General features: G+C 47.0%; 1 protein-coding gene across 2 annotated transcripts in view; it reads left to right on the forward strand.

Moving 5' to 3' along the window:
• Nucleotides 1–9,623, forward strand: part of ABCC5 (ATP binding cassette subfamily C member 5) — a 66,595-nt gene extending 56,972 nt beyond the window's left edge. For both annotated transcript variants that reach the window (XM_066622602.1, XM_066622603.1), the window contains exons 26-30: nucleotides 1,842–2,001; nucleotides 2,590–2,668; nucleotides 4,319–4,432; nucleotides 5,452–5,616; nucleotides 6,593–9,623. In XM_066622602.1, coding sequence (XP_066478699.1) covers nucleotides 1,842–2,001; nucleotides 2,590–2,668; nucleotides 4,319–4,432; nucleotides 5,452–5,616; nucleotides 6,593–6,694 — 620 coding nt within the window. In that variant the 3' untranslated portion in view covers nucleotides 6,695–9,623. The remainder of the gene's footprint in view (nucleotides 1–1,841; nucleotides 2,002–2,589; nucleotides 2,669–4,318; nucleotides 4,433–5,451; nucleotides 5,617–6,592) is intronic.
• The last annotated feature ends 7,298 nt before the right edge of the window (nucleotides 9,624–16,921 follow it).

A 16,921-nucleotide genomic window follows, 5' to 3' on the forward strand; every position in this document is an offset into this window, starting at 1 on the left:
AATAGACGAAGCCTGCATCAAGGCCAGGGAGAAGTAGGGAGGAGGAAAGAACAAGGAAGGAGGCGATAACAAGAAGAAGACCCAAAAGGAGATTGGATCTCCTGTAGGGACTGGGAGGGAAGCTGCTGGCTTTCTGTTGGAGAGGCAGGGACAGAGCCTCAGTGGACTGGGCCTGATCCTGGTGGAGGATCCAGAGACCTTTTGCATCCAGCAGATTACTTGGGGCCTAAAGCAGTGGCAACTCTCTCAGGGAGAGTTTGAACCGCAGTAAGTCTTGGTGGGGGTGGGAGGAAGGGCTGCAGGGGCTTGGCTAAACTTACCGGAGCCTCCTGCAGCCTCCTGGGGGTGCGGGGAGCTCTGCATGAGTGCCTGCAGGGCTCCCCAGGCTTCTAAAAGTGAAAGTGGAGCAATTGCACTCCACTTCCGGTTTTGCGGAGGTTGGGTGCGATCGCTCCGCTTTCATTCCTGAAGACCTGGGGAGCCCTGCAGGGCTTACCGCACCCCCAGGAGGCTGCAGGAGGCTCTGGTAAGTCCAGCCAAGCCCCTGCAGCCCTCTTAGCGACACGATTCTGGGGATCAGGTCGCTACCTCCTCCCTGCTTCCTCCCTGCCCCCACCCCTTATGGGGGCAGAGGCCAGGGCCCTCATGCTGGGGCGTCATGATGCTCCATTTTGAAAACCACTGGCCTAAGGTATCCCTGGAGGCTCTATCTTGGACTGCACTATAGATGACAGGCTCCTGTGTGAGCTATCCAGTCCAAGTTCCCCTGGAAGACCAAGGGTGAAGATTCCCCCTTGGGGGGATGAGGAACATAATTTCCCCATCCTCTTTCTTTACCTGCTAAGACATTTTGGGCTTCTGAATATTGCCATTATAAATGGCAGGTTGTGTTTATTTTGCCTTTTTGCATAGATTGACTTGTTTATCCTGTTTAGATAGCAGAAGGATATTGGCAAATGATGGCATGCATCTCATTAGGAGTTGAGCAAGTGATTGAACCACTGATGATATGGCTGATACTACTTGATCCCATGATACCTGTGGCATAGGAACAGTTTTTTTTTTAACAGTTGGGTGGTTCTCTGGGCAAAGACCCATGGATAAGCACTCTTTCCAGTCAAGTATATTTTGTTTTCTCCCAATTCCCTTAGGGCTGTCTTCATGACTAAAAAGATAATTTGATGTTTCAGAAGGTTTGATGCAACATCTCTGAGTATATAGTGCAGTGGTTCTCAAACCAGGGAGCTCGAGAACCACTGTAATTGTGTGCAGGGGAGTGGGGAAGGCAGCAGGAACGAGACAAAGGCAGTGGCACAATCCCTAGGACCACATCGCTGAGGGGGGCACAGGGGCTGGCATGTACCCTGCAGCAGGCTCCCAGGGGTGAAGGGAGCCCTGCGTGACCCACCACAGAGCTCCCCAACCTTCAGAAAATGAAAGTAGAGCGATTACACCCCACCTCCGATTTGCAATTGCAAACTGGAAGTGGAGCGCAGTCGCTCCACTTTCAATTTCTAAAGTTTGGGGAGCCCTGCAGTGGGTTGCGCAAGGCTGCCCACATCCCCAGGAGGCTGCTGTAGGGACTGGTAAGTACCTGCCAGCCCCTGTGTCCCCCTTAGTGATGCAATCCTGGGGTTCGCGTCGCTGCCTTCCCCCTGCCCCCGCCCTTAAGGGGCCAGAGTCCAGGGCCCTCAGGTCGGGGTGTCATGTCGCCCCAGTTTGAGAACCGCTGATATAGTGGTATTGTAAAATTTTAATGTATTTGTCCTAATTTATGAACCCCAATCAAACTTGGATGTTTCTTAAACACTGACTGTATTCCTCTTTGCTGTCTCTCACAGGGAAGTCCTCTCTAGGAATGGCTCTCTTCCGCTTGGTTGAACTCTCAGGAGGCTGTATTAAAATTGATGGAGTGAAGATCAATGATATTGGCTTAGCAGATCTTCGCAGCAAGCTCTCCATAATCCCCCAAGAGCCTGTGCTGTTCAGTGGTACTGTGAGGTTAGTAAAACACATAGCTGAAGCAACAGACTGTTCTCCTACTCACATGCACGCCTTCAGTTGAGATTGAGTTGGCTGCAATGGAAGTGGGCATTTCATGGTACAGCATGCCAAATTGAGAATGTGATGAGCTTGTCTTGCTCTGCTACTCCTGCTCAGTGCATTTTCTGTCTCATGCAAAGCAGATCAGTATTTGAAGGATCTCTATTCTGCTCAAACCTCTGGAGATTCTATGATAAATGTCTCTTGGGAATATAGACATTGAAAGTTTTTCTAGAGTTGGCCTTGCTTTCTGCCATCCTGCATGAACTTCTAAACCTGTGATGCAGATGGTCGCCTGCTACCAAATATGTCTTGCTTTCCATTTTTGTTCAGCACATGGGTGTCGGGCCAAGTGGTCTGGAACATTTTCTCTGTAACATTATTCATCTCTTCTCCACCTTGTTAAGTGATTAACGTCTCGTAAACTGGACTGCCTCAAGCCTTGTACGTGAATGCCTGTCGTTAATAGTGTGAATTGGGATGGGTGCTTACATGTCTTTGTAAAAGGGAATTGGTGGTTATTTTCTGTCATATTTCTCTCTTTAGATCTAACTTGGATCCATTCACGCAGTACAGTGAAGAGCAGATCTGGGATGCTTTGGAAAGGACTCACATGAAGGAATGTGTAAGTGTAGGAATCTGTAGTAGAGGTGGGGTTTTTACTAGTAGCCAGAGTACAATGTCTTGATTCTATAAAGACTTGTTGATAACTTGACTGCACTCTCTTTAATGGGAAGAAAAAGTTGCTTTTTGCGAGCAATCAAGAATCTTGCATCTGATAATCCTTGGTTATATTTGAAGGTATAAAGCTGGGGTGCCCAAACACCACACCATTCACAGGGTGGCCATTCACAGCCCTCAGGGACCCCCAATCCAGCCCGCGGGGAGCCTCCAGTCTCCAATGAGCCTCTGGCCCTCCGAAGACTTGCTGGAGCCCATGCTGGCCCGACACAACTGCTCTCAGCGTGAGGGCAACTGTTCAACCTCTTACATGAACTGTGGGCCTAGAATTCCCTCCACTGCTTGCTGTTTCACGTCTGTGATGCAGCAGTGGCAGTGAAAGAAGGTCAGCCTTGCTTTGTGCAAGGTATTTTATAGGCCATGAGCTATTACAAGACCTTCATTCATTCATTCATTCATTCATTCATATAAGTTCCATCTCTAGTATATTAATTTATGCAAATTTATATAAATTTATTTCCCAGCCCCCGACACAGTGTCAGAAAGATGATGTGGTCCTCCTACCGAAACGTTTGGACAGCCCTGTTATAAAACGGCAGGTGCTAAACCCTTTCCTGCAGGCTGGATCCAGCTTCCACTGAGATCCTTCCCCCAGGTGAATGAAGCTTATTGTTCCACCTGGGGGCCCCTCCATTCTGCTGTAGATCACCCCTGACCTTCATGGTGGCCAGCCGCGTGTGTCTAGAAATCCAGGTGCAAAATCTGCTGAATCAACAGACCCCAGAAGTGGCTGGCCGCCACGAAGGCCAGGGGCAATCTGTGGCAAAATGGAGAGGCCCCCTGGCAGAACTGTAAGCTCCATCCATGCTGGGGACGCCTTTACCAGCACACAGTGGTCTCCAGTGGCGACTGCTGGTATAGAGCAAGTGGCAGGGACTGAAAGAAGGTTGTCAGTCTGTATTTTTGTAATACAGTACCAATTGAGAATAACCTAGCTTGAAGTCAAGCCTGTTGGTTAAAGTTGACTCTGTTCTTGTACTGAGACCTGGGATGTTTGTAGATACCTGGATAATTACAACCAGGATTAAGTGATGTGGGGTTACACAAAGGGTGAAGGTGATTGATAATGAGGGTTTTGGTGTAGCAGATTTATAGCATGTTCCGTGTGGTGTATATTTGTAAAGAGTTATTGAGATCACTATTGAACATGATACTGATCTGGAATTACACGCTTATAATATCAAAAACAGGAATAATGTAAACACCACCTGATACAAAGAATTGAATTTATTGTACATCACTTTGAACACTCTTGAAAAAAGAGTTGGAAACTGACCCTCAAACATTTGTATAAAAAAGGACCATGTCAGATGAATTTGTGGGTGGTATTGATTGGACTGCACTTCTGCGTATTGCTTAGCTTTGATGTGGCCTATAGTGGAGGTTTTTGAAACTCAGATGTGGGGAAACATTTCAACGTCGTATCCTTCTCATTGACTGAGAGCTGTTTGGTAAACAGGGCATTGGTGTAACAGCCTTTTCCCATTAAGATAGTGGCATGGCATCGATCCCTCTCTTCGCTTTTTTTGACCAGATTTCTCAGCTGCCCATGAAACTTGAATCTGAAGTGATGGAAAATGGGGAAAACTTCTCTGTTGGGGAAAGACAGTTGCTCTGCATTGCAAGAGCCTTGCTGCGTCGCTGTAAGGTGAGCAGGGGAGTGGAAGAGGATAATTGTCTATAGCCTAAAATCTGCTCTGAAGTCAAGATTTAAGGAGTAGGGCTGTTTGGCCTTGGCAACATTTATTTATTATTTACTTTCTTACCAAAGACCTGAATTTTGTCTGTCTACTTGCTTTATCCCTTGCCTTCAATTTTTTAATTGCTGCTGCACTGGCAACAAAGTATAGTCAATCCCCATTACCCAGGAGAGTTAGGTTCCTGCAAATCCCCATGGGTTGTGAATTAGCAGGTATAGAACCATTGATCCTATGGGATCGATGAGGTTCTGTACCAGGGGTTTAGGGATGGGGGGAAAGTTACCTGCAGCTGGCATTGAAAGTGTTCTGTGCTGGTCACTGGTGCAATTATGAATGTCCTGCTACACACAGGAACTTCCTGAATGCAGCAGGGAGATTCTAAACAACCCCTGCAATTGGCGTGGAGTTCTTTGAAGGGGCCAGGAAAAGCCTTAGAGACTTTCTCCATCCACTTTAACACGCTCTGTGCCAGTCGGGAGGTGGGCGGCACTGTTATCAGTGTCCCTGCTGCCTCTGGAAGGTCTCTGCTAACAAGCAGAGACTTTCCAGAGGCAGCAGTGATCTCGGATAGCGAGACCCTCCTCACAAATGGCGAGGGTTGGTCTCAGTCTTGTTCCTTTCAGTTACGTGAATTTTCGTATACTGAGGATTGACTCGTGTCTGGCGAAGGAAAGCGGCAGAAGCTGTTTGGTACATACAGTCAGTCCTCAGCGTACGCCAATTCACATAGCTGAAAGGAACAAGACTGAGACGACCCCTCGCCATTCGTGAGTAGGGTCTTGTTGTCTGAGATCCTAGTTGCCTCTGGAAAGTCTGCTTATTGCATGCACCTGCAGATTTGCCACTGAAGCATTAAAACCAGTATGCGGTTGAATCTTTTGGCATCTTGGAAAAATCTTTTGACATGCGCACAGATCAAGGAGTATGTCTGTATTTTGACACAGCTTGCACTGTGCTCTATTTTCAGATCTTGATCCTGGATGAAGCAACAGCTGCTATGGATACAGAGACTGATTTGCTGATTCAGGAGACTATCAGAGAGGCATTTGCAAACTGCACAATGCTGACAATTGCCCACCGCCTGCATACGGTCCTAGGCTCTGATCGGATCATGGTGCTGACACAAGGACAGGTGAGCAAGAAGGGAAGACTTTCTTCCTTTAGCTGCTCTAAAACTATTACAATGGGTTACAGATGTGCGCCACTTAATGATGGGGATACATTCTCCAATCCTTGTTATGTGATTAGGTTATTAAGCGAATGTTCAAACCAATCTAGTCTTCGTTGTGTAAACAGACACTCCCTGCCAGACACTAGCTGCTTGCACAGCCTGTTGGAGATATATTGCCTTTTCTTTGCATTAAGAGCTTCTTTGTTGTGTTTGACCACTGTTGTATATGCTGTCCATCATTAAGTGACACACATCTGTATTTTCACACTGTGAAACGGCTCTCTGTATAGCTGGCATAAGTCCAAGTGGATCCATTCAGGTGGCAAGGGCTTACCCTGGGGCAAGGGAACCTCCTCCTTACCTCGAGGAGGACTTCAGGTCTCAAATACAGCATGCACCCCACTGGTTTGGCTGCACTGCTGTGTGGGGAGTTGGGCTGTTCGTCATGACTAACTCATATCATTGATGCCTGTGATGTCCCAAAGCTTGTTGATGGTGTTTGCTTTGCTTTCTTTTTTATTTAATAAATTTCTATAAACCCTTCAATATCAAATATTTGATTGCTAGTATAACAAAACATAGTTTTAAAATGTAACATTGCACATACAGAGAGAAAGTGGATGAAGGATGCTCACCTTTGGCACCCCACTGTATGGGAGGAAAGGCAGGATATAAATGTCAAAGCAATGAAACTGGAGGCAGTAACAATCTCTCAGAAAGTAATTTTCTGGGAAAACAAAACCTTTGCCTGATACTTAAATGACAACAAACCAGGTGAGCCTCTCCAAAGTTGGGGTGTCACCATGGAGAAGGCTCTCTATGCAGCGCCTTGCCTCTTATGAGAAAGCACAGACATGATGGTGAGCATTCTTAGGTACCCAGGCCCTACACCAAATGTCATAGGTCACTAACAATCTTCTTGCTTAATTTATTTCAGGTGGTGGAATTTGACACTCCGTCTGCTCTCCTATCCAATGAGAACTCTCGCTTCTATTCCATGTTCGCTGCTGCAGAAAACAAGATTGCTGTCAAGGGCTAAAATTCAGGGCGATGTCACTTTAATGGGGAGGGTAATGCTCCCTGCCTGTGGCAGGCCCCTCCTCTTCTTCCACCACCACCATGCTCCCCAAGCAGATTATTGCCTTTTCACATGTTTAATTTTTAGCATTGTGGGTAAAGATTGAGCCTTTTCTTTTCCTTTATATATAAAAAGAAACAGCTCAATGTTGAAGTAGTTTTCTATTTATATATACTTTTTCTGTATATAAAAAGTATATATATCAAAGTATTGTAAGGATTCTTCACAGTTTTTATTATGGTATTTATTCCATATTCTTATTACTAATTTTTGCTATCAAATGCACTCCTCGAAATGGCTCAGGGAGCCATGATTATAAATGTATCAAGAGGCCTATATTGAAGCTTTATATATGTAGCTATATCTATACAGAATTCTGTACATAGCCTATATTTACAGTGGAAATGTAAGCTGTTTATTTTATATTAAAATAAGCGCTGTGTTAATTCCAGTGCATATTCTTTTCTATCATTTTTGTACAGTAATCTGGTACTGGGAATCTGGCTGTTGCCAGAGCCTGTCTTGTCTCTTGCAGTTGGTTTTCTTAGTCCTGAATTTCTCCAGGTCTCTGGATGGAAGTGAAGCATTACTATTATAACCTTTGTGTCCTGTTGTTCTGCGTAGGGCAGGTATGAATTCTGGTGATGTGACTCTTAACGGTCAGTCACAGTCTTTGGTGCATGGAAATGGTAGCAGCTGTTTCCCATGATTCTTTCTGGCAGGAGGTTCTTTCTGTGATTTAAGAGGCAACATCTGCTGGTAACAGTAGCAGAAGAAGCAGTTGTTTACCTCAGGCACCTTAAAACCCCTTTGCTGCTCACCCTGGTGCATTACAGGGGGATATGATGGTGTGTTCTGTCAGTAGAGCCCAGTTTATCTTTTTTGGAAAGAAAATACAAACGACTTCATCAGTTTCCTGATGAAACTCTCTGCCCAGAGCGCACATCATGAATAAATGGCAACAGTGAACTGCCTTCAAGTTGGGACCCTGATGTTCCCTGCACAAGTTCTCAATTCACCAATTGAATAATTCATTTGGAAAGTTCTTAAAATATTTTGTAACAATTAATTCTTTACAGTACTCAATACGAGTGCAAGCATTCTTTTCTGCATAATGTGTTACTAAAGTTATTTAAAGTTTCTAAAGATTTAGATTCTAAAGTTTAGAATCTCAAAACACATAGACAAAAAAGCCTTGCTGAGGGAGAATCAGCATGGCTTCTGTAAGGGTAAGTCTTTCCTCACAAACCTTATAGAATTCTTTGAAAAGGTCAACAGGCATGTGGATGCGGGAGAACCCATGGACATTATATATCTGGACTTTCAGAAGGCGTTCGACACGGTCCCTCACCAAAGGCTATGGAAAAAACTCCACAGTCAGGGAATTAGAGGGCAGGTCCTCTCCTGGATTGAGACCTGGTTGAAGACCAGGAAACAGAGAGTGGGTGTCAATGGGCAATTTTCACAATGGAGAGAGGTGAAAAGCGGTGTGCCCCAAGGATCTGTCCTGGGACTGGTGCTCTTCAACCTCTTCATAAATGACCTGGAGACAGGGTTGAGCAGTGAGGTGGCTAAGTTTTCAGACAACACCAAACTTTTCAGAGTGGTGAAGACCAGAAGTGATTGTGAGGAGCTCCAGAAGGATCTCTCCAAACTGGCAGAATGGGCAGCAAAATGGCAGATGCGTTTCAGTGTCAGTAAGTGTAAAGTCATGCACATTGGGGCAAAAAATCAAAACTTCACATATAGGCTAATGGGTTCTGAGCTGTCTGTGACAGATCAGAGAGATCTTGGGGTTGTGGTGGACAGGTCGATGAAAGTGTCGACCCAATGTGCGACAGCAGTAAAGAAGGGTAATTCTATGTTTGGGATCATTAGAAAAGGTATTGAGAACAAAATGGCTAATATTATAATGCCGTTGTACAAATCTATGGTAAGGCCACACCTGGAGTATTGTGTCCAGTTCTGGTTGCCGCATCTCAAAAAGGATATAGTGGAAATGGAAAAGGTGCAAAAGAGGGCAACTAAGATGATTACTGGGCTGGGGCATCTTCCTTATGAGGAAAGGCTACGGCGTTTGGGCCTCTTCAGCCTAGAAAAGAAGCACCTGAGGGGGGACATGATTGAGACATACAAAATTATGCATGGGAAGAATAAAGTGGATAGAGAGATGCTCTTTACACTCTCACATAACACCAGAACCAGGGGACATCCACTAAAATTGAGTGTTGGGAGAGTTAGGACAGACAAAAGAATTTCTTTACTCAGCTTGTGGTTGGTCTGTGGAACTCCTTGCCACAGGATGTGATGACGGCATCTGGCCTGGATGCCTTTAAAAGGGGATTGGACAAGTTTCTGGAGGAAAAATTCATTACGGGTTACAGGCCATGATGTGTATGTGCAACCTCCTGATTTTTAGAAATGGGCTATGTCAGATGCAAGGAAGGGCACCAGGATGCAGGTCTCTTGTTATCAGGTGTGCTCCCTGGGGCATTTGGTGGGCTGCTGTGAGATACAGGAAGCTGGACTAGATGGGCCTATGGCCTGATCCAGTGGGGCTGTTCTTATTGCCCTCCCCACATACATTTTTTTACACGAGCTCCTGCTGATCAGAGTCAACACTGGTGTAGGAAGTCTTATTTTCTTACTGTAAAGAGACCTACCTCAGGTTGCTAAGTCCTGTGTGGTATGTTACCATGGTTACTGTTTGCCATCCCTGTTACATGAGACCAGTAGCCCAGGTGGGCATGGTCCATCCTATAATAGCTGTGACTTTTTAAACTGGTCAGCATTGCACGTCTCTCTCTCTCTCTTTCTTCTTTCTTAAGGATGGGTTCAAACAGATATTATAGCCTTAGCATGTTTGCAAAATGACTTGTTGAGACACAAATCCGGAAAAGTAAATAAAAACTATTTTGGGTTTTGTAAACTCTTGTGTGAAACTGTTTGTTTGGGGCATGGTAGATCTCTTCCCAGTAACACAGAATTGTCCCTACTGCTGATTAGACAGTTGTGTAACTGGATACATTCCAGCTAAGTGAAAATTCAACATCCCTCCCTACTGAGCCAACTACTATACTACTTAGGGAAAGCTCCAAATGCCAGCAGATTGGGTTACTTCCAAACTGCACTGGAAAGAAAAGGTAAAGTGCCTCTTTGTGAATAAATGCCCCACATTTGTACAGTTTTACAGTTACTAATGCTGGGTTAGGACTAGTACCACAGTAATGAGGAAGTTGCTTCTTTTGCCCTTCAGAAACTTGTGCACAGCTTTGGTGTCCCTGCTTTTGGGGACAAAGTAGAAAACTTCTACTGTGGTAACTGATCAGAAGAGCATTCCTTGGTTGGTATTGGTGGCACAGGTTTAATGCACAATTGATAGCCAGGACAGGTGCTTCGAGTAAAACAGAAGAGAAATAGATTTGGAGTCCATATTCACAAGAGACCAGAGGCTCAATAAGGGCCTGCATCCAGTTCCACTCCCCTCCCACCTTCCTCAACCTCAAAATGCTTCACTGCGAACCAGCAGCAAAACTTACCATTGGGGGCTCCTTCGGTGCTAATTTTCAGTGCTAAGCCACTGGTGCTGAACCTCAGTGCAGTCACTGCAGCCTTACTCCCAGCCCCGGAGTGCCTCATAGCACATTTTTGTGACATCCAGAGCCTGCAGTAAGTGAAGAGCATGGATAGGATCAGGCTGCCTGTTTCCCACCCTGCCTCCACAAACAGTGCATTTCCGCTCCCCGTGTGCGTCAAGGAAAAACCATGTGCATTGCAAGAACACTTCCTGCAAAAGAAAGAGTAAAGTAACTTAGAAGTTGAGAAAGTGAGCCAAACTCTATGTAATGGGGAATTTCATCCTTGCAGAGCTTAATGGGAGCACAAAGATCTACAACAGAGGCAGTGAAATTATAAGACTTCGTTCCCAAGTTTATTTAACTCTAACAAATCTATATATTTTTATTTTTATTTATGTAAATCTACGTTTTCCTTCCACAGACAGATGCCCATAGCGATTTACAAATGACAGCACTAAAATGCACACAAAAACCAGACTCAATAGACCTTTGTAGAAACCACTAATCAATAGCTTCACAGAACAGAAAAGTGCATTTTCCAAGGTACAGGCAGAGTTAGAGCTGATCAAGACTCCTGTGATGGGGAGTTTGTTAGCCTGGCTGTTGCAACAGCCTGTTGTTGTTAGCTGTTAGCTGTTGTGAGCCTGGCTGTTGCAGCCTATCCTCCATACCTTCTTTACCCAGGCTTCGCGCACTGGAGAGGACACTCCAACTTCGCCATATGGCGTCGGCACAACACGGGAAGCAGCAGTTTACCGGTTATAAGTCTTCGCTCGATTGGCGTACAGCGTGACGCCAGGGGCTGCTTCCGACGGTGGGACAGATCATTGCATCTCATTGGGCAGCTGCCGCCCGCCTTAAGCTGGGCAGTCCCCAGCCAGTAAGGTGTTGCCTCGCCACGGTCCATTAACCTCATGGGTGCGGTCAGAAATACCCTGCTGGAATCCATCATCCCACCTACTGTGGGAAGTGAAAGAATTTTGTCCCTGCAGCTCCAGTCATAAGCAGGACCTGTCACTCTCATCAGTGCTTATGCACCGACTCTGTCGTCTCCAGCAGAAGCCAAAGACAAATTCTACAATGACCTGGCCACCACTATCAAGAAGATCCCCGGAAAAGAGCCATTGTTCATCCTCGGCTATTTCAGAGTTGGTGCTGATAGCAGTTCGTGGCCCACTTGCTTAGGTCAGTTTGGCACTGGGAAGATGAACGAAAATGGCCAACGCCTGCTAGAGTTTTGCTGTCATCACGGTCTCTGTGTCAGCAACATGTTCTTCAACACGAAGCCCCAACACAGAGTCTCTTGGAGACACCCAAGATCAAAGCACTGGCACCAGCTCGACCTGATTCTCACCAGACGCTCCAGCCTTCCCAGCATCAAGATCACACACAGTTATCAGGGTGCTGCCTGTGACACTGACCACTCCCTGGTGTGCAGCAGAGTGAAACTGCAAACAAAGCGACTGTATCACACGAAAAAGGAAGGAAGACCTCGCATTGACACCAGCAAGACCCGGGATCAGAGAAAAGTGGAGGAATTTGCACGAGCGCTTGAAGAATCTCTTCCAGGTCCGGCCAACGCAAACGCATCCAACAGATGGGAACATTTCAAGAATGCCGTTTACAACACCACCTTGTCCATATTCAGCAAGAAGACCAACAAGGCGGCAGACTGGTTTGAAGCCCACTCTGAGGAGTTGACACCAGTCATTGAGGAAAAGAGGAGAGCTCAAGCAGCATACAAGGCCTGTCCCAGTGAGCAAAACCTGCAGGTCCTCCGAGCTGCTCGCAGCAAAGTCCAGCAGTCAGGAGATGTGCTAACGACTATTGGCTCCAGCTCTGTTCCCAGATACAGATAGCAGCTGACACGGGCAACATCAAGGGGATGTATGATGGTAACAAGCAGGCCCTAGGTCCAACACAGAAGAAAATTGCCCCTCTGAAGTCTGCAGCAGGTGAGGTCATCCAGGATCGGGCGCAGCAGATGGAAAGCTGGGTACAGCACTACTCTGAGCTATAGTCACTGAAGAAGCGCTGAACAACATTGAGTGCCTGCCTGTGCTGGAGGAGCTTGACAGTGAACCAACCCTAGAAGAACTTCACATGGCCTTGGACTCCCTTGCCTTTGGCAAGGCACCTGGAAAAGAAAGCATCCCTGCTGAAGTCCTGAAGTGCTGCAAAGAGATCATTGTCACTGATCTGCATGAAATCCTCTGTCTCTGCTGGAGAGAAGGTGGAGTACCTCAAGACATGAGGGATGCAAACATCATCACGCTATACACGAACAAAGGCGACAGGGGTGACTGCAACAACTAACGAGGCATCTCTCTCCTTAGCATTGTAGGAAAGCTGTTTGCCCGAGTTGCACTAAAGAGGCTCCAGGTACTTGCAGAGAGCATCTATGCAGAATGGCAGTGCGGATTCCGAGCCAACAGGTCCACCACTGATATGGTATTCTCCCTTAGACAACTGCAGGAGAAATGCAGGGAACAACGACAGCCACTCTTTATAGCCTTCATAGATCACACGAAGGCTTTCGACCTGGTCAGCAGGGACGGCCTCTTCAAGATTCTCCCCAAGATCGGGTGTCCACCCAGGCTCTTCAGCATCATCAGATCTTTCCACAAGGACATGAAGGGCACTGTTGTCTTCGATGGCTCCACATCAGACTCCTCTGACATCCGAAGCGGAGTGAAGCAGGGCTGTGTTCTTGCGCCAACCTTGTTTGGAATTTTCTTCGCTGTTCCGCTGAAGCAGACCTTTGGGACGGTAACAGAAGGCATCTATCTCCGGACCAGATCAGACAGAAAGCTCTTCAACCTCTCCAGACTGAGAGCAAAGTCCAAAGTCCAGCTGAAATGTCTGCGTGACTTCCTCTTTGCCAACAATGCAGCTGTCACCGCCCACTCTGCCAAAGATCTCCAGCAGCTCATGGATCGTTTTAGCAAGGCCTGCCAAGATTTTGGACTGACAATCAGCCTGAAGAAAACACAGGTCATGGTTCAGGATGTGGACTCACCTCCCTGCATTACAATCTCTGCGCATGAACTGGAGGTTGTCCATGACTTTGTGTACCTTGGCTCAACGATCTCCGACACTCTTTCTCTCGATACCGAGCTAAACAAACGCATCAGTAAAGCAGCTACCACGTTTTCCAGACTCACAAAGAAAGTCTGGTCCCACAAGAAGCTGACGGAACATACCAAGATCCAGGTCTACAGCGCTTGCGTCCTGAGTACACTTCTGTACTGCAGCGAGTCGTGGACTCTTCGCTCACAACAGGAGAGGAAACTGAATGCTTTCCACATGCGCTGCCTCCAACGCACCCTTGGCATCACCTGGCAGGAGAAAGTTCCAAACAACACAGTCCTGGAACAAGCTGGAATCCCTAGCATGTATGCACTGCTGGAACAGAGACGCCTGCTTTGGCTCGGTCATGTCGTGAGAATGGATGATGGCTGGATCCCAAAGGTTCTCTTCTATGGAGAACTCGTGCAGGGAAACCGCCCTACAGGTAGACCACAGCTGCAATACAAGGATATCTACAAGAGGGATCTGAAGGCCTTAGGAATGGACCTCAACAGGTGGGAAACCCTGGCCTCTGAGTGGCCCGCTTGGAGGCAGGCTGTGCAGCATGTCCTTTCCCAGTTTGAAGAGACACTTGGCCAACAGTCTGAGGCAAAGAGGCAAAGAAGGAAGGCCCATAGCCAGGGAGACAGACCAGGGACAGACTGCACTTGCTCCCAATGTGGAAGGGATTGTCACTCCCGAATCGGCCTTTTCAGCCACACTAGACACTGTTCCAGAACCACCATTCAGAGCGCGATACCATAGTCTTTCGAGACTGAAGGTTGCCAACTACTGTTGCAACAGTAAAGGCCTTTACTTGTAATTAATACAGGGCACAATCCTAACCCCTTATGTCAGTACTTTCCAGCACTGGCACAGCGGTGCCAATGGGATGTGTGCTGTATCCTGCAGTTGGGTGTCACTCACGGAACCCTCCTCAAAGTAAGGGAATGTTTGTTCCCTTACCTCAGAGCTGCATTGCCCTTAAGTCAGTGCTGGAAAGCACTGACATAAGGGGTTAGGATTGCGCCCACTATTAGTCAGACCTCTACTGGTGATGCAAGGGGATCTCACTTGGACAGGAAGATTGAATGTGTTGGTCCTTCAGGTACCTAGGTCCTAAGCCACATAGGGCTTTATAAGTCACAACCAGTATCTTGACTTGCAACTAGAAACAAATTTTGACAACCAATGTAGATGATGACAAAGGTATGATATGGTCACAACTTTTGCCATCAGTGAGCAGCCTGCTAGCCACATTCTGCACTAGGTGAGTCTTCCAAAAAACCAGCAGTATATAAGTGTCCTCTTCCCTTTAGAGTATTTGCCTCTGTTTTGCTCCCCCGCCCAGAATGACTCCTAGGGGAAGGGGTTGCTTGCACACTGCAGTGAGGCTTTCTGCAAAACTTAGTGCTTTGCCCCCCTCTAGCTACACCACTGATCCTCCCATCAGAAGACAGCCCAATTACTGAAGTTGCTGTCACAGAGAAGCTAGTTGTTAAAGGTGCAGACAACTGACCTAGCCAGCATCAGCTCCTGGGTGTGTGCAGAGGCACATGCACACACAGAACCTTGAAGCATTGACCATAAGTGATCTGTAAGGGAGCATAAGGCAAGAGCGCTCTGCTGTGATGTGACTGGAAAGGACACATTTCCAAAAGCAGTTCATTAAAAAGGAAAAAGTGTAAAAACAGGCAGAGTTCACATGTTCCAAAGCTGCAATTCTATACATGTTTACCTGGCAATAGGTCCCACTGAAAACAGTGGGAATTTCTTATGAGTAGATATGCATAGGATTGTGATGCAAAGCAAGCAGGCCTTGCTCCAAAGGGAAGCCTGATCTCCTTTTTTTTAAAGATACAAATCCTACCTATTCTAATGCCCCACTGCTGCCATTGTGAATTCTACAATCTCCTGTCTATAACACTTTATAGAATACCAATTCTTGACTCAAAGGTGGGTAATACGTTCACAGAACACTTAGCAGCTCAGCTGGAGCAAAAGTTCACCACGGGTTACAAGTCATGGTAGGTATGTGCAAGCTCCTGGTTTTAGAGGTAGGCTACCATGGATTGCCAGATGCAGGGGAGGGCACTGGAACGCAGGTTGTGTCTTGTTGTCTTGTGTGCTCCCTGATGCATGGTGGGCCACTGTGAGATACAGGGACTAGATGGGTCTTTGGCCTGATCCATCGGGGCTCATGTTCTTATGTAAGATACAAACAACACCAGCACTTGTGTGTTCTATGGTCTCCCATCTGTAGTACCATTCAATATTTGAGCTGAGGAGATGGGTGTTTGATACTGAGGGAGCAGGACAAAACCTCTCCAGTACCAGCTCAACATCAAGTGTCTTAAATGGCATTGGAAGTTGGCAGTGGCTGTAACAGAGGCCTATTGACACTGAGGTCCTTTGACTGAAACTGAGTTTGAGGCAAATGCCTTTGTGTAAACATGGTAGCCATGGAATGAGATAATGACTCCTTAGGGTTTGGTAACTGATTAAAGAATAAGAAGCAGGGCATAGAAATAAATGGAAACTTCTCTCCTACCACATCTCCCCAGTGACTGCTCTTCAGAGGTGGACTGCCACTGGATTAGGAGGTAACACACAGCTGAGCTGTTAATAGACCTGTTCTCCATGAATTTCTGATTCCCTTGCCTGAATCCAGGCTAGTGGCAATGAGTTTCACAGACTAATTGTGCACTGTGTGAAGAAGCATCTCCGGTTGTCCATCCTAAATCTTCCACCAATCAGTTTCATTGAATTACCTCCATTTCAGTATTTTGATAGAAACCTCTCTCATCCCACACTATGCATAATATTGTAAGTCTCAGGACACAATCCAAAAGTGCCCTTGCGCTGATTATGGCATGTTTGCACCTCCTTAAGAGGAAGCTGGGCTGGTGCTCCAAGAAGCGCCGGCCTGCAGAGGCTGAAGCAAGTCTCTGCGCTGGCTTCCTCCTTGCGAGTTGCGTCAGCCCAGCTGGGTTGATGCAAGGAACAAAGGCAGGAGGGGAGGAAGCGGGAAGGAGGGTGGGCAGGTGGGTGGGGAGTGGCGAGGCGGTACTGGGATCCCGGGTCCCAACCCCCATTCCCAGGGAGAACGAAGTGGGTCCAAGCTGCTCTGCTCTCCTCGGACCTGCGCCACCTCAAGAGCGCAAGTCTGAGAAGACACATGGGGCCACTGGCCCTTAACCAGGGGTATGGGGAAAAGCTTCCCCTTGCCTCTGGCTGAGGCACTTATGACCACTATCCTACAGCGCAAGCCTCTTAGCTTGCTTGTTCCAGCGCAGGGGAGTTCTGTGCCCTCCATCACATCTGCCCTGAAGCCGTTTCTACCCAATGTTGCATATATGCAACAGAAACCAAATGTGTGCACCTGTGACCCGGGCAAAAATGGGTCACCTTTTTCCAAGCTAAAATGGCGTAAAGGAAAGAAGTGAGGCAGGCATGAGGCGAGGCAAAGGTGTGAGGGGAGGCCATGTGATGTGAGGCAGGTGAGGCAGAGCCTTCCCACCGCAGTCCTTTGAAAAGCACC

The sequence above is a fragment of the Tiliqua scincoides genome, chromosome 3, assembly GCF_035046505.1.
Source record: "Tiliqua scincoides isolate rTilSci1 chromosome 3, rTilSci1.hap2, whole genome shotgun sequence".
NCBI lineage: Eukaryota > Metazoa > Chordata > Lepidosauria > Squamata > Scincidae > Tiliqua > Tiliqua scincoides.